Below are 21,750 nucleotides of genomic sequence, written 5' to 3' on the forward strand. Positions count from 1 at the left end.
CAAAACCAGTCTGACTACATAAATGAGAGGAAATCCCCGATTAGACAGTTGTCATCAAAAAACATTGTCCCTACTGGAAGATTTCCCCTCTATTCCTGTTTAGATGGCAACTGTAATGTTTGGATTTCCCATCACTTTCTTGACAGAATAGAAGAGGAATCTTCCCAGCCATGCCTGACCGGATCTCTTCACATTCCATCCAAAATATAAATACATTTCTGGCTTTACTTCATGGTAATGTGGACTAAAACAGGGGCCAAAGCTTTCCAGTACGAAGGACACGTTGTGTATTGTACAAATATTCATGGGCTGAAAAAAAACCCATCGAAGTCCTCGCTTACATCAGGGTCCCCATCAGAGACTCTCTTATATCAGGGTATCCCTCACATCAGGGTCCCCCCTTACATCCTATCCAGCTCTAACATTAGGTTCCCCCTTACAGCAGGATCCCCATCAGAATATCCCCTTACATCAGGGTCCCCATCAGAGTCTCTCTTATATCAGGGTATCCCTTACATCAGGGTCCCCATCAGAGACTCTCTAATATCAAGGTATCCCATCCATCAGGGTCCCCCCTTACATCATATTCTCCTCTAACATTAGGTTCCCCCCTTACAGCAGGGTCCCCATCAGAATACCCCCTTACATAAGGGTCCCCATCAGAGACTCTCTTATATCAGGGTATCCCTTACAGCAGGTTCCCCATCAGAATATCCCCTTACATCAGGGTCCCCCCTTACATCATATTCCCCTCTAACATTAGGTTCCCCCCTTACATCAGTGTCCTCATCAGAGTGTCTCTTATATCAGGGTATCCCTTACATCAGGGTCCCCCCTTACATCCTATCCAGCTCTAACATTAGGTTCCCCCCTTACAGCAGGATCCCCATCAGTATATCCCCTTACATCAGGGTCCCCATCAGAGACTCTCTTATATCAAGGTATCCATTACATCAGGGTCCCCCCTTACATCATATCCAGCTCTAACATAAGGTTCCCCCCTTACAGCAGGGTCCCCATCAGAATATCCCCTTACATCAGGGTCCCCATCAGAGTATCTCTTATATCAAGGTATCCCTTACATCAGGGTCCCCATCAGAGACTCTCTTATATCAAGGTATCCCTTACAGCAGGGTCCCCCCTTACATCATATTCCCCTCTAACATTAGGTTCCCCCCTTACATCAGGGTCCCCATCAGAATATCCCCTTACATCAGAATACCCCCTTACATTATATTCCCCTCTAACATTAGGTTCCCCCCTTACATCAGGGTCCCCATCAGAATATCCCCTTACATCAGAATACCCCCTTACATTATATTCCCCTCTAACATTAGGTTCCCCACTTACAGCAGGTTCCCCATCAGAGTCTCTCTTATATCAGGGTATCCCATACATCAGCCCCCCCCCCCTAACATTAGGATCCCCCTTACATCAGGGTCCCCATCAGAATATCCCCTTACATCAGGAACAGAGACCACAGGCAGACTCTGCTGACCTTAATCCTCAATCAGTGCACATTGGGAAAAGGCCACTGATCCTAGCTGGGGGCCGAATACTATCCTGTAATGGGCCAGACATGGCCCACAGATCAGTCTGTAGAGTCATGGTCTAAACAAACAGGGTTCAATGGCATATTAGCTTGTCACAGGGAGAGGAAATCAAGGCTTTCACACGGGCAATGTCTGTCTCTGACCAAAAGGGGATCCATGAACAGATCTCTTGTTGAGTCAGTGCAGAGCAGAATGGAAGTCACTTTTGGGACAGGTTTTGTCTATTCAGTTTTTTCCTTCTTCTATTGATGGAGGAAATAACTGAACTTGAAGGACCCATATTAAGTCTATGGGGAAAAACTGAGCTTGACGGACCCATGTTAGGTCTATGGGGAAATACTGAGCTTGACGGACCTATGTTAGGTCTATGGGGAAATACTGAGCTTGACGGACCCATGTTAGGTCTATGGGTAAATACTGAGCTTGACGGACCCATGTTAGGTCTATGGGGAAAAACTTAGCTTGACGGACCCATGTTAGGCTTATGGGGAAAAAAGTAAGCTTGACGGACCCATGTTAGGTCTATGGGGAAATACTGAGCTTGACGGACCCATGTTAGGTCTATGGGGAAAAACTGAGCTTGATGGACCCATGTTAGGTCTATGGGGAAAAACTGAGCTTGATGGACCCATGTTAGGTCTATGGGGAAAAACTGAGTTTGACGGACCCATGTTAGGTCTATGGGGAAATACTGAGCTTGACGGACCCATGTTAGGCTTATGGGAAAAAAAGTAAGCTTGATGGACCCATGTTAGGTCTATGGGGAAAAACTGAGCTTGATGGACCCATGTTAGGTCTATGGGGAAAAACTGAGCTTGACGGACCCATGTTAGGTCTATGGGGAAATACTGAGCTTGACGGACCCATGTTAGGTCTATGGGGAAAAACTTAGCTTGACGGACCCATGTTAGGCTTATGGGAAAAAAAGTAAGCTTGACGGACCCATGTTAGGTCTATGGGGAAAAACTGAGCTTGATGGACCCATGTTAGGTCTATGGGGAAAAACTGGGCTTGATGGACCCATGTTAGGTCTATGGGGAAAACTGAGCTTGATGGACCTATGTTAGGCCTATGGGGAAAAACTGAGCTTGATGGACCCATGTTAGGTCTATGTGGAAAAACTGAGCTTGATGGACCCATGTTAGGTCTATGGGGAAAAACTGAGCTTGACGGACCCATGTTAGGTCTATGGGGAAATACTGAGCTTGATGGACCTATGTTAGGTCTATGGAGAAAAACTGGGCTTGATGGACCCATGTTAGGTCTATGGGGAAAAACTGAGCTTGACGGACCCATGTTAGGCCTATGGGGAAATACTGAGCTTGATGGACCCATGTTAGGTCTATGGGGAAAAACTGAACTTGACGGACCCATGTTAGATCTATGGGGAAAAACTGAGCTTGACGGACCCATGTTAGGTCTATGGGAAAAAACTGAGCTTGATGGACCCATGTTAGGTCTATGAGGAAAAACTAAGCTTGACGGACCCATGTTAGGTCTATGGGGAAATACTGAGCGTGACGGACCTCTGTTAGATCTATGGGGAAAAACTGAGCTTGATGGACCCATGTTAGGTCTATGGGGAAAAACTGAGTTTGACGGACCCATGTTAGATCTATGGGGAAATACTGAGCTTGACGGACCCATGTTAGGCTTATGGGAAAAAAAGTAAGCTTGACGGACCCATGTTAGGTCTATGGGGAAATACTGAGCTTGACGGACCCATGTTAGGTCTATGGGGAAAAACTGAGCTTGATGGACCCATGTTAGGTCTATGGGGAAAAACTGGGCTTGATGGACCCATGTTAGGTCTATGGGGAAAACTGAGCTTGATGGACCTATGTTAGGTCTATGGGGAAAAACTGAGCTTGATGGACCCATGTTAGGTCTATGTGGAAAAACTAAGCTTGATGGACCCATGTTAAGTCTATGGGGAAAAACTGAGCTTGACGGACCCATGTTAGGTCTATGGGGAAATACTGAGCTTGATGGACCTATGTTAGGTCTATGGGGAAAAACTGAGCTTGACGGACCCATGTTAGGCCTATGGGGAAATACTGAGCTTGATGGACCCATGTTAGGTCTATGGGGAAATACTGAGCGTGACGGACCTCTGTTAGATCTATGGGGAAAAACTGAGCTTGATGGACCCATGTTAGGTCTATGGGGAAAAACTGAGCTTGATGGACCCATGTTAGGTCTATGGGGAAAAACAGGACTTGATGGACCCATGTTAGGTCTATGGGGAAAAACTGAGCTTGATGGACCCATGTTGGGTCTATGGGGAAAAACAGGACTTGATGGACCCATGTTAGGTCTATGGGGAAAAACTGAGCTTGATGGACCCATGTTAGGTCTATGGGGAAATACTGAGCTTGATGGACCCATGTTAGGTCTATGGGGAAAAACAGGACTTGATGGACCCATGTTAGGTCTATGGGGAAAAACTGAGCTTGATGGACCCATGTTAGGTCTATGGGGAAAAACAGGACTTGATGGACCCATGTTAGGTCTATGGGGAAAAACTGAGCTTGATGGACCCATGTTAGGTCTATGGGGAAAAACTGGGCTTGATGGACCCATGTTAGGTCTATGGGGAAAACTGAGCTTGATGGACCTATGTTAGGTCTATGGGGAAAAACTGAGCTTGATGGACCCATGTTAGGTCTATGTGGAAAAACTAAGCTTGATGGACCCATGTTAAGTCTATGGGGAAAAACTGAGCTTGACGGACCCATGTTAGGTCTATGGGGAAATACTGAGCTTGATGGACCTATGTTAGGTCTATGGGGAAAAACTGAGCTTGACGGACCCATGTTAGGCCTATGGGGAAATACTGAGCTTGATGGACCCATGTTAGGTCTATGGGGAAATACTGAGCGTGACGGACCTCTGTTAGATCTATGGGGAAAAACTGAGCTTGATGGACCCATGTTAGGTCTATGGGGAAAAACTGAGCTTGATGGACCCATGTTAGGTCTATGGGGGAAAAACAGGACTTGATGGACCCATGTTAGGTCTATGGGGAAAAACTGAGCTTGATGGACCCATGTTAGGTCTATGGGGAAAAACAGGACTTGATGGACCCATGTTAGGTCTATGGGGAAAAACTGAGCTTGATGGACCCATGTTAGGTCTATGGGGAAATACTGAGCTTGATGGACCCATGTTAGGTCTATGGGGAAAAACAGGACTTGATGGACCCATGTTAGGTCTATGGGGAAAAACTGAGCTTGATGGACCCATGTTAGGTCTATGGGGAAAAACAGGACTTGATGGACCCATATTAGGTCTATGGGGAAAAACTGAGCTTGATGGACCCATGTTAGGTCTATGGGGAAATACTGAGCGTGATGGACCCATGTTAGGTCTATGGGGAAATACTGAGCGTGATGGACCCATGTTAGGCCTATGGGGAAATACTGAGAGTGATGGACCCATGTTAGATCTATGGGTTGGTGGATGTAAATGGACATGCATCCATTTACATCCTTTTACCTTTGATCTGCAATGTTGTTTTTGTTTTTTTTTTAAACCTAGGTGGCCTCAGAGCAATTTGACTGCCCAGAGACGAAAACTGAGCTTCCATTCTGAATCACTTCAGAAACTAACAGGAAGATTTGACCACCCATGTGAAAGGGCCCTTGGGGAAATCTGGGAGACAAATAGCAATAAAAACACAACAGAGGTTCTAACCCTTCCCTACTCCATCCAAAATATCAAAAGTTAGAAGTCATGAATATACTATAGTCAATGTAACCAACACCAGTGTTTATACGGAGTAGCCACATCCCAGCTGAAAACTAAAATCAGACTTGCAGCCAGTGCCTGCTCTATAATTGAGGAACAGGACAGAAACAAGTCATAAAATTGCTGTTTGTGTCACAGAAACCACAACTGGACTAAAGAGAAGGTTGACTTTTTATATGATTTTCTGACCTGTCAGCATCCCCCTGTCCCAGCGACGCATTCCGCTGAAGCGTTTCCCGCACAGACGCCATGCCGTCAGGTAGTCGGTTCAATCTTCGGGTGTACAGGCCCAGTCCGCCATCGGTCATGTAGCTGATAGAGAAAGCAAAGAATTATCAGACACCTTACACTGCAGCATGTCTACTACATGTATATTAAGTGGTTGTAAACCATCACACATACCCAGTGAGGTGACTGGCCTCAGGTGGTACACAGAAATTAAACAAATCCTCCTACGTAAGTTGTACCTGTTTATCTGCAGTCTTCTCTTCTCTACAGGCATTCAAAGTCCAGAATTTATAAAGCTTGTCTGAGAGTTTGGAAAACAGGGGGCGGAGAACTGAATTTACAAACTGCAAATCTCAGTGTGGAGAGCCCTGAGAGTTGATTGGAGGGAACCCCCCCCCCCCCTTCCACACAACACACAGGAACAGAGATGAGGCTGTCAATCTGCTGGAGGTTCCTCCTCTGTCACCTTTTTTTCGCTTGGTGTCAGGACAACTTGTCAGAAGTGACTGATAGCAGAGGAAGGAGGCAGCAGACAGAAATGACACTTACTGCTCTGGATTGAGACAAGCACACACTATGGAGGGATATGCTTTGTTCATACTTCATGTCTGAGGTTTACAACCAATTTAGGGTAAAGGAAAACTTGTCAGAAGGGACTCGTGCTGATAGCAAAGGATGGAGGCAGCAGACAGAAATGACACTTAGTGCTCTGGATTGAGACAATGACACACTGTAGAGGGATGTGCTTTGTTCATATTTCATGTCTGAGGCGTACAACCACTTTAGGGTAAAGGAAAACTTGTCAGAAGGGACTCGTGCTGATAGCAGAGGATGGGGGCAGCAGACAGAAATGACACTTAGTGCTCTGGATTGAGACAAGGACACACTGTAGAGGGATGTGCTTTGTTCATATTTCATGTCTGAGGTGTACAACCATTTTAAGGTAAAGGAAAACTTGTCAGAAGTGACTCATGCTGATAGCAGAGGAAGGAGGCAGCAGACAGAAATGACACTTAGTGCTCTGGACTGAGACAAGGACACACCATAGAGGGCTATGCTTTGTTCATATTTCATGTCTGAGGTGTACAACCACTTTCAGGTACAAAATGTTTAGGCTTTATAACCAGTTTAATGACTAAAGTGACAATTTTATGTACAGTGAAGTAAAAGTAACATACAACCAGGGGCGATCTGACATCTCATGGGTCCCACGAGCAATACGGGATCATGGGGCCCCTATGTCCTCGCCCACACTCAAATCACACCCAAAAAAGCCTATGAAAGGTACCAGGGACATCTCATGGGGCCCCCTACTGACCCCGGGCCCTCAGGCAGTGCCCGAGTTCCCCAATGGTCAGTCCGCCCCTGCATACAACACATGACAACCGTTGCCTCATCTGTCTGAGACTGACCGGGGGTATTCCTAGGTCCTTTCTTCAATAGCTCCCAGTGAAAACCACAAATGGATACCAAAGCAGATGAATCAGTGATGCCAATAGCGTACAGTTAATTCCCTTCATTCCCATGAATATGCAATCAAGATTGTAACTTATCCCTCAGGCCTGATCCTCCCGGGGAATACAGAATACAGGCCCAGCCTGAAAGAGGGCTCCACATTCCTGGATCTCAGGCACAAACTTTGACCCATATTAACCAATGAGAGCGAGCTATCCCGTTCTGTCTGTCTTTCCTATTTGTTTGCTGTGGCAGGATGACGATTTCAGACACCTTAAGGGATGAGGTCATCTCACACTCAGCTGAGGCGGGCAGGAGGTTTGCAGCCAAGCAGAAAAACTTCCCAAAAATGTGGCGAGTCCACTCCTACAGGACGTGTTACTACAGAGCGGCCAGAAGGGTCCAGCCAGAGATAGGAATCTGCTGACACCATCAAAGGTGACCTTTACACAATGACCCCCGCACCCTCCATCTACAGCTGAATCCAAACACCGGAGAAGTTGTTCATGTTCAGAGAATCTCAGAGTTTTGGTTTCTGTCCTTTTATTTGTTTTACTCTTTTTTTTAATGTTCACGCTGAACCCCAGGTAGATAGGAAACCACCAATGTGTGCCGCTACGTCTTCATCAAAACTCAGAGCTCTTTTTTAAAAGCAACTACCTACCATCAGTGATGGGACAACCAGTGCCCAGGGGAAGATGCCAAATTGCGACCCCTCCAGACTCAAGAAAACCCCCAGCACTGGAGTCAGTGGACACATTAATAACCCCCATCAGTCCTGTCAGTGGATGCATTAATAACCCCCATCAGTCCTGTCAGTGGATGCATTAATAACCCCCATCAGTCCTGTCAGTGGACGCATTAATAACCCCCATCAGTCCTGTCAGTGGATGCATTAATAACCCACCAGCATTGGTTTCAGTTGAGTCAGTGTACGCAACAACAACCCCCAACATTGGTGTCAGGAGACATATTAATTACCCCCAGCATTGGTGTCAGGAGACATATTAATAACCCCCAGCATTGGTGTCAGGAGGATACATTAATAACCCCCAGCATTGGTGTCAGGAGACATATTAATAACCCCCAGCATTGGTTTCAGGAGGATACATTAATAACCCACCAGCATTACAATCAGTGGACACAATAATAACCCTCAGCATTGGTGTCAGGGTTCACAACAATAACCCCCAGCATTGGTGTCAGGAGACATATTAATAACCCCCAGCATTGGTGTCAGGAGACATATTAATAACCCCAGCATTGGTGTCAGGAGACATATTAATAACCCCCAGCATTGGTGTCAGGAGACATATTAATAACCCCAGCATTGGTGTCAGGAGACATATTAATAACCCCCAGCATTGGTGCCAGGAGAATGCATTAATAACCCACCAGCATTACGATCAGTGAACACAATAATAACCCTCAGCATTGGTGTCAGTGTATGCAACAATAACCCCCAGCATTGGTGTCAGTGTATGCAACAATAACCCCCAGCATTGGTGTCAGAAGACATATTAATAACCCACAGCATTGGTGTCAGGAGACATATTAATACTGTAACCCCCAGCATTGGTGTCAGGAGGATGCATTAATAACCCACCAGCATTATGATCAGTGGACACAATATTAACCCTCAGCATTGGTGTCAGTTGGGCCAGTGTACGCAACAATAACCCCCAGCATTGGTGTTAGGAGAAATATTAATAAACCCCAGCATTGGTGTCAGGAGACATATTAATAACCCCCAGCATTGGTGTCAGGAGACATTAATAACCCCCAGCATTGGTGTCAGGAGATATATTAATAACCCCCAGCACTGGTGTCAGGAGGAGGTAGGGGGAGGAGATACCAGTTACGCAGCTAGAGGCAAAGAGCAGAATCCTCCCTTCAGCAGGTATCTCAGCCCATGCACTATGCTCTGTTCTGACAGGAGTAATGGCAGCGTCACTCCTGTCATTCAGGTAGTTGGAAAGTGGAGTGCTCATCGACTCTCAGCATCCCTTCTCAACATAGCACCTCTGCGCCCAGGGCTTATGCTCCTTCTACCCACCCCTTGTCCCGGCCCTGCCTACCATGCAGAGCTGCAACAAGTTCTTCACTCTCCAGTTTTAGTAAATCAACCCCCATGTTTTAGTACACTCATTTAGTTAGGTAACATCTACTCTAAAGAGCAGCAAAACAAAACGCATTATTTTAAATCGCATCCAGTGTGACCGGGGGCTAAGCTTCAGGTGGGACATGCGATTTACAAATCGCATCTGAACTTGCATCTAATGTATTTCTATGGCGCTATCAATCGGTGCGATTTGAAGCAGCGCAATTTCAAAAATAATTCCTGCGCAACTTTATTCTGATTTCATCGTGACTTGCAATTTCCAAGCCGCGGGTCAGTGCGATTTGCACCTCCGATTTCACTGCAGCCTGGAAATCAAGAGACGCGGCGCGATTTCAAAGCTGCATTTGGAAGATCAAACCGCGTTGGCTTCCCAGACTTGAACTACCTGTTGTGGAAACGCAACTTTTCATATTCTCCATTAGTTTTGGCGAGATCACAACCTGAGTGGCAAGGTGGGTAGGCGGAGGTGCAAGAGAGGAGGAGGATTAGGAGGATTCTGAGGAGGAGTATTAGGAGGAGGAGTATTAGGAGGAGGAGGATTCTGAGGAGGAGGATTCTGAGGAGGATTAGGATTCTGAGGAGGATTAGGATTCTGACAAGGAGGATTCTGACGAGGAGGAGGATTCTGAGGGGGAGGAGGAGGATTCTGAGGGGGAGGAGGAGGATTCTGAGGAGGAGGAGGATTCTGAGGAGGAGAAGAAGGAAGAGGATTCTGAGGAGGATTCTGAGGTGGAGGAGGAGGATTCTGAGGAGGTGGAGGAGGATTCTGAGGAGGAGAAGAAGGAAGACAATTCTGAGGAGAATTCTGAGGTGGAGGATGAGGATTCTGAGGAGGAGGAGAAGAAGGAAGAGGATTCTGAGAAGAATTCTGAGGTGGAGGAGGAGGATTCTGAGGAGGAGGAGGAGGAGAAGAAGGAAGAGGATCCTGAGAAGAATTCTGAGGTGGAGGAGGAGGATTCTGAGGAGGATTCTGAGGAGGATTCTGAGGAGGAGGAGGAGAAGGAAGAGGATTCTGAGGAGAATTCTGAGGTGGAGGAGGAGGATTCTGAGGAGGAGAAGGAGATCTAAAAGTACAAAATGTAAAGAAGAAGTGGTGTATCCGAGAGATGTGGAGGGTTTGGTTCATCTTTATTGTGGACTGAAAATTCACCGAGTGCCTGGCGATGGGCTCAGCTCTCCTACATTCTGTCACAATGACATCTTTCTGTTTGCTTTTTCTTCAAAATAAAGAATTAAAAAAAAAAAAAAAAAAAAAAAGCTGCATTCAGTGTGAACCCGGGCTTAGTGCTCTGGACTGAGACAAGTACACACTATAGAGGGACATGCTCTGTTCATATTTCATGTCCGAGGTTTACAAACACTTTCATTCATTTGCATTTTAAGTCCTGCACACGGGACATTTTTTACAGCGGCTGTTTTTGGCTTTTGACATTTTTTTCTACATCTAGTAAACCCCCCCAGCATGTTATCCTTTGTGTCCATACACACATAGACTAAAAAACGTTTTTTGGCTGGAAATAACCCAGGACAAGTGGATTTCTAGAAGAATTTTTTAGCTGTAAAAACGCTCTAACGCCGAAAAATGTGGCGAAATACAGTAAAACGCCGCAAACCGGCGTTTTTGGACTTTTTTCGACCAAAAAACGCTTAAAAAAACCGCAAACGCGGAAAAACACTAAAAGGGGCAAAAAACGCAGCTAAGCGCTAATGCAAAAATGTTTTTACAGCGGCTGTTTTTGGCTTTTGATGTTTTTTTCTACAGCCAGTAAACCCCCCAGCATGTTATCCTCGGTGTCCATACACATATAAAAAGAGGGGGTGCAGCGCTAGTAAAACAATATCAACCAATATTGTACATCACATCAGTCCCTAACCCTCAAGGGGTGTACAATCTAAGGTCCCTAACTCACATTCATACATACACATACTAGGGACAATTTAGACAGGAGGCAGCAAGCATGTCTTTGGAGCGTGGAAGGAAACCGGAGTACCCGGAGGAAACCCACACAGGCACAGTGATAACATGCAAACTCCAGGCAGGTGGTGCCATGGTTGGGATTTGAACCGACGACCCGAGTACTCCCAGGCGGAGGTGCTAACCACTTAGCCCCTGTGTTGCAGATATCTGTAAAAACATCCACATGCATTTGAAAAGAATTTCGTTATACATTTTTTTTTTCCTTGAACAGTGGAAATTTTACATCCCACGTTTTAGGTTTTAAGCTCCATTATTGCGTTTGTGGGGGGGGGGGGGGGAGGCGGGGTAACCCATCTGATATAAAAAGGCCAATAAAAGGGATAATCCGCAGAGAACAGATGTTTCATTCCGGGGCCCCGTGAACACCAGTCCTCCTCCGTTCTACATATCAAAGTCCCTTCTGGAGTTTATAATAAGAAGGGGAGGATCAGCCGTCAACCTCTCAGAAAGGGGATCCAGCCTGAGAGCCCCAATTACACATGGAGATTACACTGCGTACAATGTCTGCCGGTGTATCCGGTTACAGGGAACCTGAAGACACAGTCCCTGCAGGGCAGGAGGGCGGGAGTCCCCCCCCCCCCCCTCCTCCGACGGATCCGAATGTGAGAATTAATACGAGCACCAGCAGTAAAACGTGTTCTATAAAATGTCATGGATGAAGGTTTCCCAGGAGTGTGAGCTCCATGTGTAAGTGAGAGGGGAAGGAAAATGATTGGCAGGTTACAGCTCTTCATCAGAAATATTCCTTCAAACATGACAGGAAACCGAGACTTAAAGGGAAACTGACACCTATTTGGGCTCTCGCTGTATCGGGTATCTGGGACTCATTTTTTATTGAGATTCTTATATTTTTGCTGTTCCGTATTGTAATTATTGGATTAGTAACTGATCCCTCTACTGCACAGGTGTCAAACACAAGGCCCGAGGGCCAAATCTGGCCCTGCAAGTCATTTCATGTGGCCCTCAGACCTCTCCTGTATCTGTTGCACCTCCTCGTCTCAGCAGTCTACAGAAGAGAGCAGGACAGAACTCCTCCGCCTCATCTCTGCAACCCCCCCACCCCCACTCCTGGTCTCGGCAATTGGCAGCAGAGAGGACAGAACTCCTCCACCTCATCTCTGCAACCCCCCCACCCCTGGTCTCGGGAATTGGCAACAGAGAGGAGGACAGAACTCCTCCTACAGATCCTGCTTGTCTCCACCTTGTCTCAGCAGTCAGCAGAAGAGAGGAGGACAGAACTCCTCCGCCTCATCTCTGCAACCCCCCCACCCCACCCCTGATCTCGGCAATTGGCAACAGAGAGGAGGACAGAACTCCTCCTACAGATCCTGCTTGTCTCAGCAGTCAGCAGAAGAGAGAAGGACAGAACTCCTCCACCTCATCTCTGCAACCCCACCCCTGGTCTCGGCAACTGGCAACAGAGAGGAGGACAGAACTCCTCCTACAGATCCTGCTTGTCTCCATCTTGTCTCAGCAGTCAGCAGAAGAGAGGAGGACAGAACTCCTCCGTCTCATCTCTGCAACCCCCACCTCACCCCTGGTCTTGGCAATTGGCAGCAGAGAGGAGGACAGAACTCCTCCGCCTCATCTCTGCACCCCCCCCCCCCTCCCTGGTCTCAGCAATTGGCAGCAGAGAGGACAGAACTCCTCCTACAGAACCTGCTCGTCTCCACGTGATCTCAGCAGTCTGCAGAAGAACATAGTACAGAACTCCTCCGCCTCATCTCTGCAACCCCCCCCCCCCCACTTCTGGTCTCAGCGATTGGCTGCAGAGAGGAGGACAGAACTCCTCCTACAGATCCTGCTCATCTCCACCTTGTCTCAGCAGTCTGCAGAAGAGAGGAGGACAGAACTCCTCCGTCTCATCTCTGCAACCCCCACCTCACCCCTGGTCTCAGCAATTGGCAGCAGAGAGGTGGACAGAACTCCTCCTACAGATCCTGCACGTCTTTGTGCAGCCACAGCACCCCCTTGTATCCACCTCCCCAGCTGACTCCAGCCCTCCTTTGGTCCTCCTCCAGACCCTGCACTTTGTGCTTCCCAGCTCCTCCTCTAGCTTCTTCCTGGCAGCAGCACAAGGGAGGGTGGGGTGCTCTAGACATCTAGTCTTACAGATACAACCGGCCCTTTGAGGGCAACCAAAATGCTGATGCGACCCGCCATGAAATTGACACCCCCGCTGTACCGGTACAGGGCAATTAGCATCCCTGATTAACCCCTCACCCTCCAGAGGATTTCCCCCCCCCTTCCTGACCAGGCCATTTTCTGCGACGCGGTGCTGCGTTACTTTAACTGACAATTGCGCGGTCGTGCAACGCTGCACCCACATGAAATTTACATCCTTTTTTCCCCACGAATTGAGCTTTCTTGCAAGTTGCCATGAAATCGGAAAAAAAGTCGTGCAGGAACTGTTTTTGATATCTCGTTACTTCAAATCGATCCGATAAAGACAAGTGCCATAGAAATACACTGGATGCAACTTCAGGTGTGATCTGTCTAATGAATGCGAATGTCAGCGTCTTACACCCGTCGCATCAAGCACAACTTTGAAATCGTGCGACTTACACCCCAGTCACATCGGGTGCGAATTGCATGCCATGCAACTTGCAAATCATATGCCAAGTCGCACCCTATGGTCCGGAATTGGAGCGGTCATATTGGAGCGGTTCCGACTTGGTCGGAGCCGCACCGATTTCTAAAGTAGCGCATGTGCTAAGTTTGGGGCGATTTGCATAGACATTTGTGTCAGATGCCTTGCAAATCGCACCTGAAATCGGCGGTTCACCGGACTTTGAAATCGTGCGACTTCACTGTAAGTCGCACAATTTCAAAGTCGGGCTTGATGTGACTGGGGGCTTACAGTGAAGTCGCACGATTTCAAAGTGGGGCTTGATGTGACTGGGGGCTTACAGTGAAGTCGCACGATTTCAAAGTCGGTCTTGATGTGACCGGGGGCTTACAGTGAAGTCGCACGATTTCAAAGTGGGGCTTGATGTGACCGGGGGCTTACAGTGAAGTCGCACGATTTCAAAGTCGGGCTTGATGTGACCGGGGGCTTACAGTGAAGTCGCACGATTTCAAAGTCGGGCTTGATGTGACCGGGGGCTTACAGTGAAGTCGCACGATATCAAAGTCGGGGCACATGCTGATTTCAGGTGCGATTTGCAAGACATCTGACACAGATGTCTATGTAAATCGCAGAAAAAGTAACGCATGTGCTGCTTTAGAAATCAGTGCGGCTCTGACCAAGTTGGTACTGCACCAATATGACCGCTCTAATAGCAGACAAGATGCTGCGATTTGGCATGCAATTTGCATCGCATGCAAATCACATGCCAATTGGCATCCATTGTGACCGGGGTCTAAGCGATGGTTCAAACTGATGCGATGAGGAATTCACAGCGTTTTCAGATCTGCAGGTCACAAGTCCTGCAAAGTGCATGCCAAGTCGCACCCAGTGTGATCGGGGTGTTAATGTGCGATTTGCTGCAGTGCAATTTCAGGTGCGATTTCTGAAGACTTTATTGCTACTTTCAATGATTTCTTGCCATTTGCGGTGCGATTTTCATTATATTCTATGTATGTGAAATTGCAACAAAAATGAACTGGAATGTATTAAAAAAACGCACTGGAACAAGCCAAAAACCCGCGTGCAAAAACGCATCGGGAACGCATCTGGACTGCGTTTCTGTAGTGTGAACCGGCGCTGAGCACTCTGGGAAAACAGAGAAAATTCTTCGGGATTATTACAGCGATCTGCGTCTAAGGAGCTTAAATCCTGAAAACTTTTCCATTCGACATTTTAAATATTTAATCCATCGGAAAGAAAAATAATCAGCTGCAGGTGAGAGAGGAGAAGAGATGGGACCTACCTGGGGGGGTTCCTGGGATGACAGTCCTGAGCGGTCCCTGGGTGTCCCCGGCTGTGTGGAGCGATAGGAGGAGATGAAGTCGCACTCCGGAGTGATCTCTATGGCAATGCCATGGATCTTCCCATCCTCAGCACCCTTCCCTAGGAGCGTTGCTAGCCCGGGGAGGATGGGGGCGGCTCAGAGGAGTGCGCTCCGCCCCAACGGCCTGGAGACCAGTTTGTTTCCTCTGAATTACACCAGCCAGCAAACAAAAACCAGGACAAGATCGAGTGCAAATCCTGGACACGGTTCTCGGGGGGTTGGGTGTCCTATGAGGGGCTAGATGTCCTCTCAGAGGGCGGGTGTCCTATCGGGGGGCAAGGTGTCCCCTCGGGGGGTTAGGCGTCCTCTCGGGGGGCGGGTGTCGTATCGGGGGGTTGGGTGTCCTATCGGGGGATTAGGTGTCTTATTAGGGGGTAGATGTCCTCTCAGGGGGTTAGGTGTCCTCTCAGGGTGGGTGTCCTATCAGGGGGCGGGTGTCCTATCGGGAGGGCGGGTGTCCTATCGGGGGGGCGGGTGTCCTATCGGGGGGGCGGGTGTCCTATCGGGGGGGCGGGTGTCCTATCGGGGGGGCGGGTGTCCTATCGGGGGGGCGGGTGTCCTATCGGGGGATTAGGTGTCTTATTAGGGGGTAGATGTCCTCTCAGGGGGTTAGGTGTCCTCTCAGGGTGGGTGTCCTATCAGGGGGCGGGTGTCCTATCGGGAGGGCGGGTGTCCTATCGGGGGGGCGGGTGTCCTATCGGGGGGGCGGGTGTCCTATCGGGGGGGCGGGTGTCCTATCGGGGGGGCGGGTGTCCTATCGGGGGGGCGGGTGTCCTATCAAGGGGCGGGTGTCCTATCAAGGGGCGGGTGTCCTATCAAGGGGCGGGTGTCCTATCAAGGGGCGGGTGTCCTATCAAGGGGCGGGTGTCCTATCAAGGGGCGGGTGTCCTATCAAGGGGCGGGTGTCCTATCAAGGGGCGGGTGTCCTCTCGGGGGGTAGGTGTCCTCTCGGGGGGTAGGTGTCCTCTCGGGGGGTAGGTGTCCTCTCGGGGGTAGGTGTCCTCTCGGGGGTAGGTGTCCTATCAAGGGGCAGGTGTCCTCTCGGGGGGTAGGTGTCCTCTCGGGGGATCCCTGATCCTGCCTGTGTGCAAGGACAATACAAGAGCCACGTGTACCTCTGCACCTGGCTGCAGTATACAAAGAGCCGAGACCAATCAGCCAATCAGAAATCAGCTCTGACTAGGAGATCACTTCTCAGGTTTTGCGGTACATCGTTCATCGCTGATCACTATTCTATCATTGTTACATTGTATCGAAAAAATAATACTTTACGTCCAGTCATACCGCTGCGATTTCAGGTGTTGGGAATTGAAATTGCACCTGAAATCGCATCTAATGAATGTGAATGTTGGCGTCTTAACAAGTGCGATTTGCTGCGGCGCAATTTCTTAAGTAGTTCTTGCATCGCTTTTTCTGCAGTTTTGTTGCGATTTCACCTACATAGAAGAGAATGTAAATCGCACAGCAAATTTAAATCACAGCAGTGTGACCGGTGACTGACCCCCATTCACATCAAGCCCCAACTTTGAAATCGTATGACTAAGGCTTTGTTCACACTGGATGCGATTTAAAATTGCGTGTTTTGTTTGCGAAATCACCGCATTTTCCGAAGATTTCCAAGTGATTTCTTGCATTTTCCATTGCGTTTTGCAGTGCGATTTCTATTGTAGTCTATGTATGTGAAATCGCAACAAACTGCAGAAAAAGTCATACAAGAACTACTTTTGAAATCGCGTCGCAGCAAATCGCATATCTTCAGACACGGACATTCACATTCATTAGATACGATTTCAGATACGATTTCAATTCCCAAATCGCACCTGAAATCGTGGCACAGTGAACCAGGGCTTAACACCCCGGTCACATGAAGCCCGACAGCGAAGTCGCACAATTTCAAAGTCGGGTGCGATGCTGATTTCAAGTGCGATTTGCAAGACATCTGACACAGACATGTATACAAATCGCACAAAAAGTAGTGCATGTACTAGAATAGGGGCGGCTCCGACCAAGTTGGGACCGCACCGATCTGACTGCTCTAATTGAGGACAATAGGGTGCAACTTGGCAAGTCACCTGGCAAATCGCATGCCAAATGCTACCCGAATGCGACCGGGGCTAAGACACTCGGTGACACGCCATGACATCACTAGCAGTTCAGTGACACACCATGACATCACTAGGAGCTCAGTGACACATCATGACATCACTAGGAGCTCAGTGACACATCATGACATCACTAGGAGCTCAGTGACATGCCATGACATCACTAGAAGTTCAGTGACACGCCATGACATCACTAGGAGCTCAGTGACACGCCATGACATCACTAGGAGCTCAGTGACACGCCATGACATCACTAGGAGCTCAGTGACACGCCATGACATCACTAGGAGCTCAGTGACATGCCATGACATCACTAGGAGCTCAGTGACACGCCATGACATCACTAGGAGCTCTGTGACACGTCATGACATCACTAGATGCTCTGTGACACGCCATGACATCACTAGGAGTTCAGTGACATGCCATGACATCACTAGGAGCTCAGTGACACGCCATGACATCACTAGGAGCTCAGTGACACGCCATGACATCACTAGGAGCTCAGTGACATGCCATGACATCACTAGGAGCTCAGTGACATGCCATGACATCACTAGGAGCTCAGTGACACATCATGACATCACTAGGAGCTCAGTGACACATCATGACATCACTAGACGTTCAGTGACACGCCATGACATCACTAGGAGCTCAGTGACACGCCATGGCATCACTAGGAGCTCAGTGACACGCCATGACATCACTAGGAGCTCAGTGACACGCCATGACATCACTAGGAGCTCTGTGACACGTCATGACATCACTAGGAGCTCAGTGACACGCCATGACATCACTAGGAGCTCAGTGACACGCCATGACATCACTAGAAGTTCAGTGACACGCCATGACATCACAAGGAGCTCAGTGACACGCCATGACATCACTAGGAGCTCAGTGACACGCCATGACATCACTAGGAGCTCAGTGACACGCCATGACATCACTAGAAGCTCTGTGACACACCATGACATCACTAGAAGCCACCTGGCACACCATGACATCACTAGAAGTTCAGTGAGATAACTTGACATCACAAGCTACACTGTGACATCACTAGACGCCCAGGGGCAACAACAGCGCCAGACCAAAAAGTAAGAGTCCACATTGCTTTAATTATTCTCCATCAGATGGTCACATGAGTACATCCAATGCATTTCAGGGACTCAAATCCCCCCCCTCATTATAAGGTAGTGAAGTAGTCCCCCAATGTCTCCCCTGCATTCCAGTGCTGACAGCCAAGCTTGGATCACGCTTGATTAGCTGCATCATTGGCTACAGCAGCCGCGGAATGATATCTGTCCACTCAGAAGTGACCTAATACACAGGGCTCCCCAGTGCACAGCGGGTTAGGGGGTCACGGGGGGGGGGGGGGGGGGATTGAGAAACGATCACCTCCTGCACTCACTGTGGAAGCTGCTTTCCATGGTCCTGGGCTCCCCGGAGGAACAAGGGGGGTGCACACCTTCAGGGAGCACCCCACAAAAGTGAGCAGGTAGCTCCAGAGCCCCCCAGATCACTTTTGTCGGCCCTTTTCTGGCTGCTCATGAGCAGGGGCGGACTGACCATTTGGAAACTCGGGCACTGCCCGAGGGCCCGGGGTCAGTAGGGGGCCCCATGAGATGCCCCTGGTACCTTTTTCATAGGCTTTTTTTGAGTTTGGGCAAGGACACAGGGGCCCCATGATCCCCTATTGCCCGGGGGCTCCATGAGTTGTCAGTCCGCCCCTGGCTGTGAGCTTCATTGACCCCCTTGTACACCATGACATACATGGCCTTGGCAGACAACAGGTTAAAGCGGAACTGCACTGTATCTGAGCACCACAAAGCAAAAACACAGCGTTTAATATTCAAGGCAAGCTCCCCCCATCCATCCATCCATCCATCCGTGTCTCCAGGCTTTATTTTGCTGAGAAATCACTTTGAAAAACACCCCCATAGCATTTCTGGCCATCATGAATAAGGGCAGATGATTCATGTAGCATTGACTTCCTGGAATCCATCTGCCCGTAGCTCAGGCACACAGGCAGGAGGGCATCCTTAGCTGAGAAAACCCCTCCTTTCCTCCAGAAGATGCCTGGGATGTATGACATAATTTTGGCCTAGGCCAGAAACCAGGAAGTAACTGAAGAAATGTAAAAAAAAATCGTTTAAACAAGTACAATCGACCTTCCTATCTATTTACTAATGTTAGCAGCATGAGGATTTAAAACAGTCGATTGAGAGAGTGACGTTCCCCTTTAAATATATGCAATATTCAAGCCCTGACGAAGGGAGGGGGTGTTCTGAGCTCCTGAAACGCGTGATGAGTGAAGCTACTTGGATATCAATGTCTGGTGCCCCTGTTGGGCTTTTACATTAGGAGTCACCTTCTGGGTGCCAGCCAAAGGGGAGCCTTGCTTAACATGGGCAGCACATCGGTTAAACGGTTAGCACTTCTGCCTGGCAGTACATGGGTTGTCGGTTCAAATCCCAAACACGGCACCACCTGCTTGGAGTTTGCATGTTCTCCCTGTGCCTGCGTGGGTTTCCCCCCGTGTGACATAAATGTACAGATTTGAGTAGATAAGATGTGACCTGTAGCAATATGTAATCGGAAATGTAGTTTCATTCCTTGTCATTAATGGAATATTCTAACTGTGTGGATTGGAGTGGAGTCTCCCTCCGGTGGTGGCCAAGAGGTAGTGCGGGCTGTGAAAGTATATCACGGCCGGTCTTACATACGGTTTTATATATTCAAAGTTAAGTCCCCTTTATTCCCTCTTACCCCAAGTCACGGCCGCACGTGCGCCTCGGTTAGCTAGTCATGCTGGTAGGTTAATCGGCTCCTGTCTAAATGGGCCCTAGTATGTGTATGTATGAATGTGAGTTAGGGACCTTAGATTGTACGCTCCTCGGGGGCGGGGACTGATGTGAATGTACAATATATATGTAAAGTGCTGCGTACATTGATGGCGCTATATAAGTACCTGAAATAAATAAATATGTGGGCAGCACAGCGGCTAAATGGTTAGCACTTCCACCTGGCAGTACTAAGCCTGTTGGTTCGAATCCCAACCATGGCACCATCTGCTTGGAGTTTGCATGTTCTCCCTGTGCCTGCTTGGGTTTCCTCCGGGTACTCTGGTTTCCTCCCACACTCCGGAGACATGCTGGTAGGTGAATTGGCTCCTGTCTAAATTGTCCCTAGTATGTGTATGTATGAATGTGAGTTAGGGACCTTAGATTGTACGCCCCTTGAGGGTTAGGGACCTTAGATTGTACACCCCTCAGGGGCGGGGACTGATGTGAATGTACAATATATATGTAAAGCGCTGAGTACATTGATGGCGCTATATAAGTACCTGAAATAAATAAATAAATTTGACCCCCTCCCCCCCCCACCAGAGCCAGCGAGCTCATTAAATAATTGTGTGATTGATGTTTTCGCCATCTTACTGAATTCATACATTTTGAATCCCCAGAGCCTCTTGGAAAATTTTTTATTTTGTATAGAGAGGGGACTGTGACTAGTGATGTCTAATGAGCCCCCCCCCCCCCCCAATGCATGGGGGAAATTATTATTATACAGGATTTATATTATTATACAGGATTTATGGCGCCAACAGTTTGCTCAGCACTTTACAATATAAGGGAGACAATACAGCAACAATACAGTTCAATACAAGAGGGATAGGAGGGCCCTGATCCTGGGAGCTTACAATCTAAGAGATGTCTTTAATTCCTCATTAAAAGCTTCCCCTGCATTCCCAGGACGGGATGAAAGACGGATCTGATGTCACTAATAGTGAGCGATAGAAGTCTCCCTTCCGCCATATTCTGGGGACAATTATCCAACACACAGATCCCTATCAGAGTCCCCCGGAAACACATCCCATCCCAGAGAAGAATGGGGGCCGGGCGCAATTACCAAACACCCAGCAGGGATGCCCATTACCATGAGGGTCCGTCCAACGGAGAATTATAGAAGAAAATCTGTACTCCTCATTAACCCCTCGCCCTCCTGAGGATTCCCCCTCCCCCCCCCCCCCCCGACCAGGTCATTATTTGCGTTACAACGCTGCATTACTTTAACCACTTCCAGTCCGGACACTTTCACCCCCTTCCAGTCCGGACACTTTCACCCCCTTCCAGTCCGGACACTTTCACCCCCTTCCAGTCCGGACGCTTTCACCCCCTTCCAGTCCGGACGCTTTCACCCCCCTTCCAGTCCGGACGCTTTCACCCCCCTTCCAGTCCGGACGCTTTCACCCCCCTTCCAGTCCGGACGCTTTCCCCCCCTTCCAGTCCGGACACTTTCCCCCCCTTCCAGTCCGGACACTTTCCCCCCCTTCCAGTCCGGACACTTTCCCCCCCTTCCAGTCCGGACACTTTCCCCCCCTTCCAGTCCGGACACTTTCCCCCCCTTCCAGTCCGGACACTTTCCCCCCTTTCCAGTCCGGACACTTTCCCCCCCTTCCAGTCCGGACACTTTCACCTCCTTCCAGTCCGGACACTTTCCCCCCCTTCCAGTCCGGACACTTTCACCTCCTTCCAGTAAAAAAAAAAAAAAAACCCAAATCAGCTTATAACCAAAAATTATAATTTTTCTAAATTTTTTTTACATTTCTATT

The 21,750-nt window shown here is 48.6% G+C and overlaps 1 protein-coding gene across 1 annotated transcript in view; it reads right to left on the bottom strand.

Annotated features, from left to right (window-relative positions):
* Positions 1-5,492: 5,492 nt before the first annotated feature.
* LOC149432413 (neuron navigator 2-like) overlaps positions 5,493-21,750 on the bottom strand; it is a gene marked incomplete at both ends in the record, with an annotated part of 32,845 nt that continues 16,587 nt past the window's right edge. Inside the window, one exon of the mRNA XM_089665228.1 lies at positions 5,493-5,615. Coding sequence (XP_089521354.1) covers positions 5,493-5,615 — 123 coding nt within the window. The remainder of the gene's footprint in view (positions 5,616-21,750) is intronic.

This window comes from Staurois parvus, unplaced genomic scaffold (assembly GCF_062004578.1).
Source record: "Staurois parvus isolate SC_StPar_1 unplaced genomic scaffold, SC_StPar_1.0 ptg002153l, whole genome shotgun sequence".
Classification (NCBI taxonomy): domain Eukaryota; kingdom Metazoa; phylum Chordata; class Amphibia; order Anura; family Ranidae; genus Staurois; species Staurois parvus.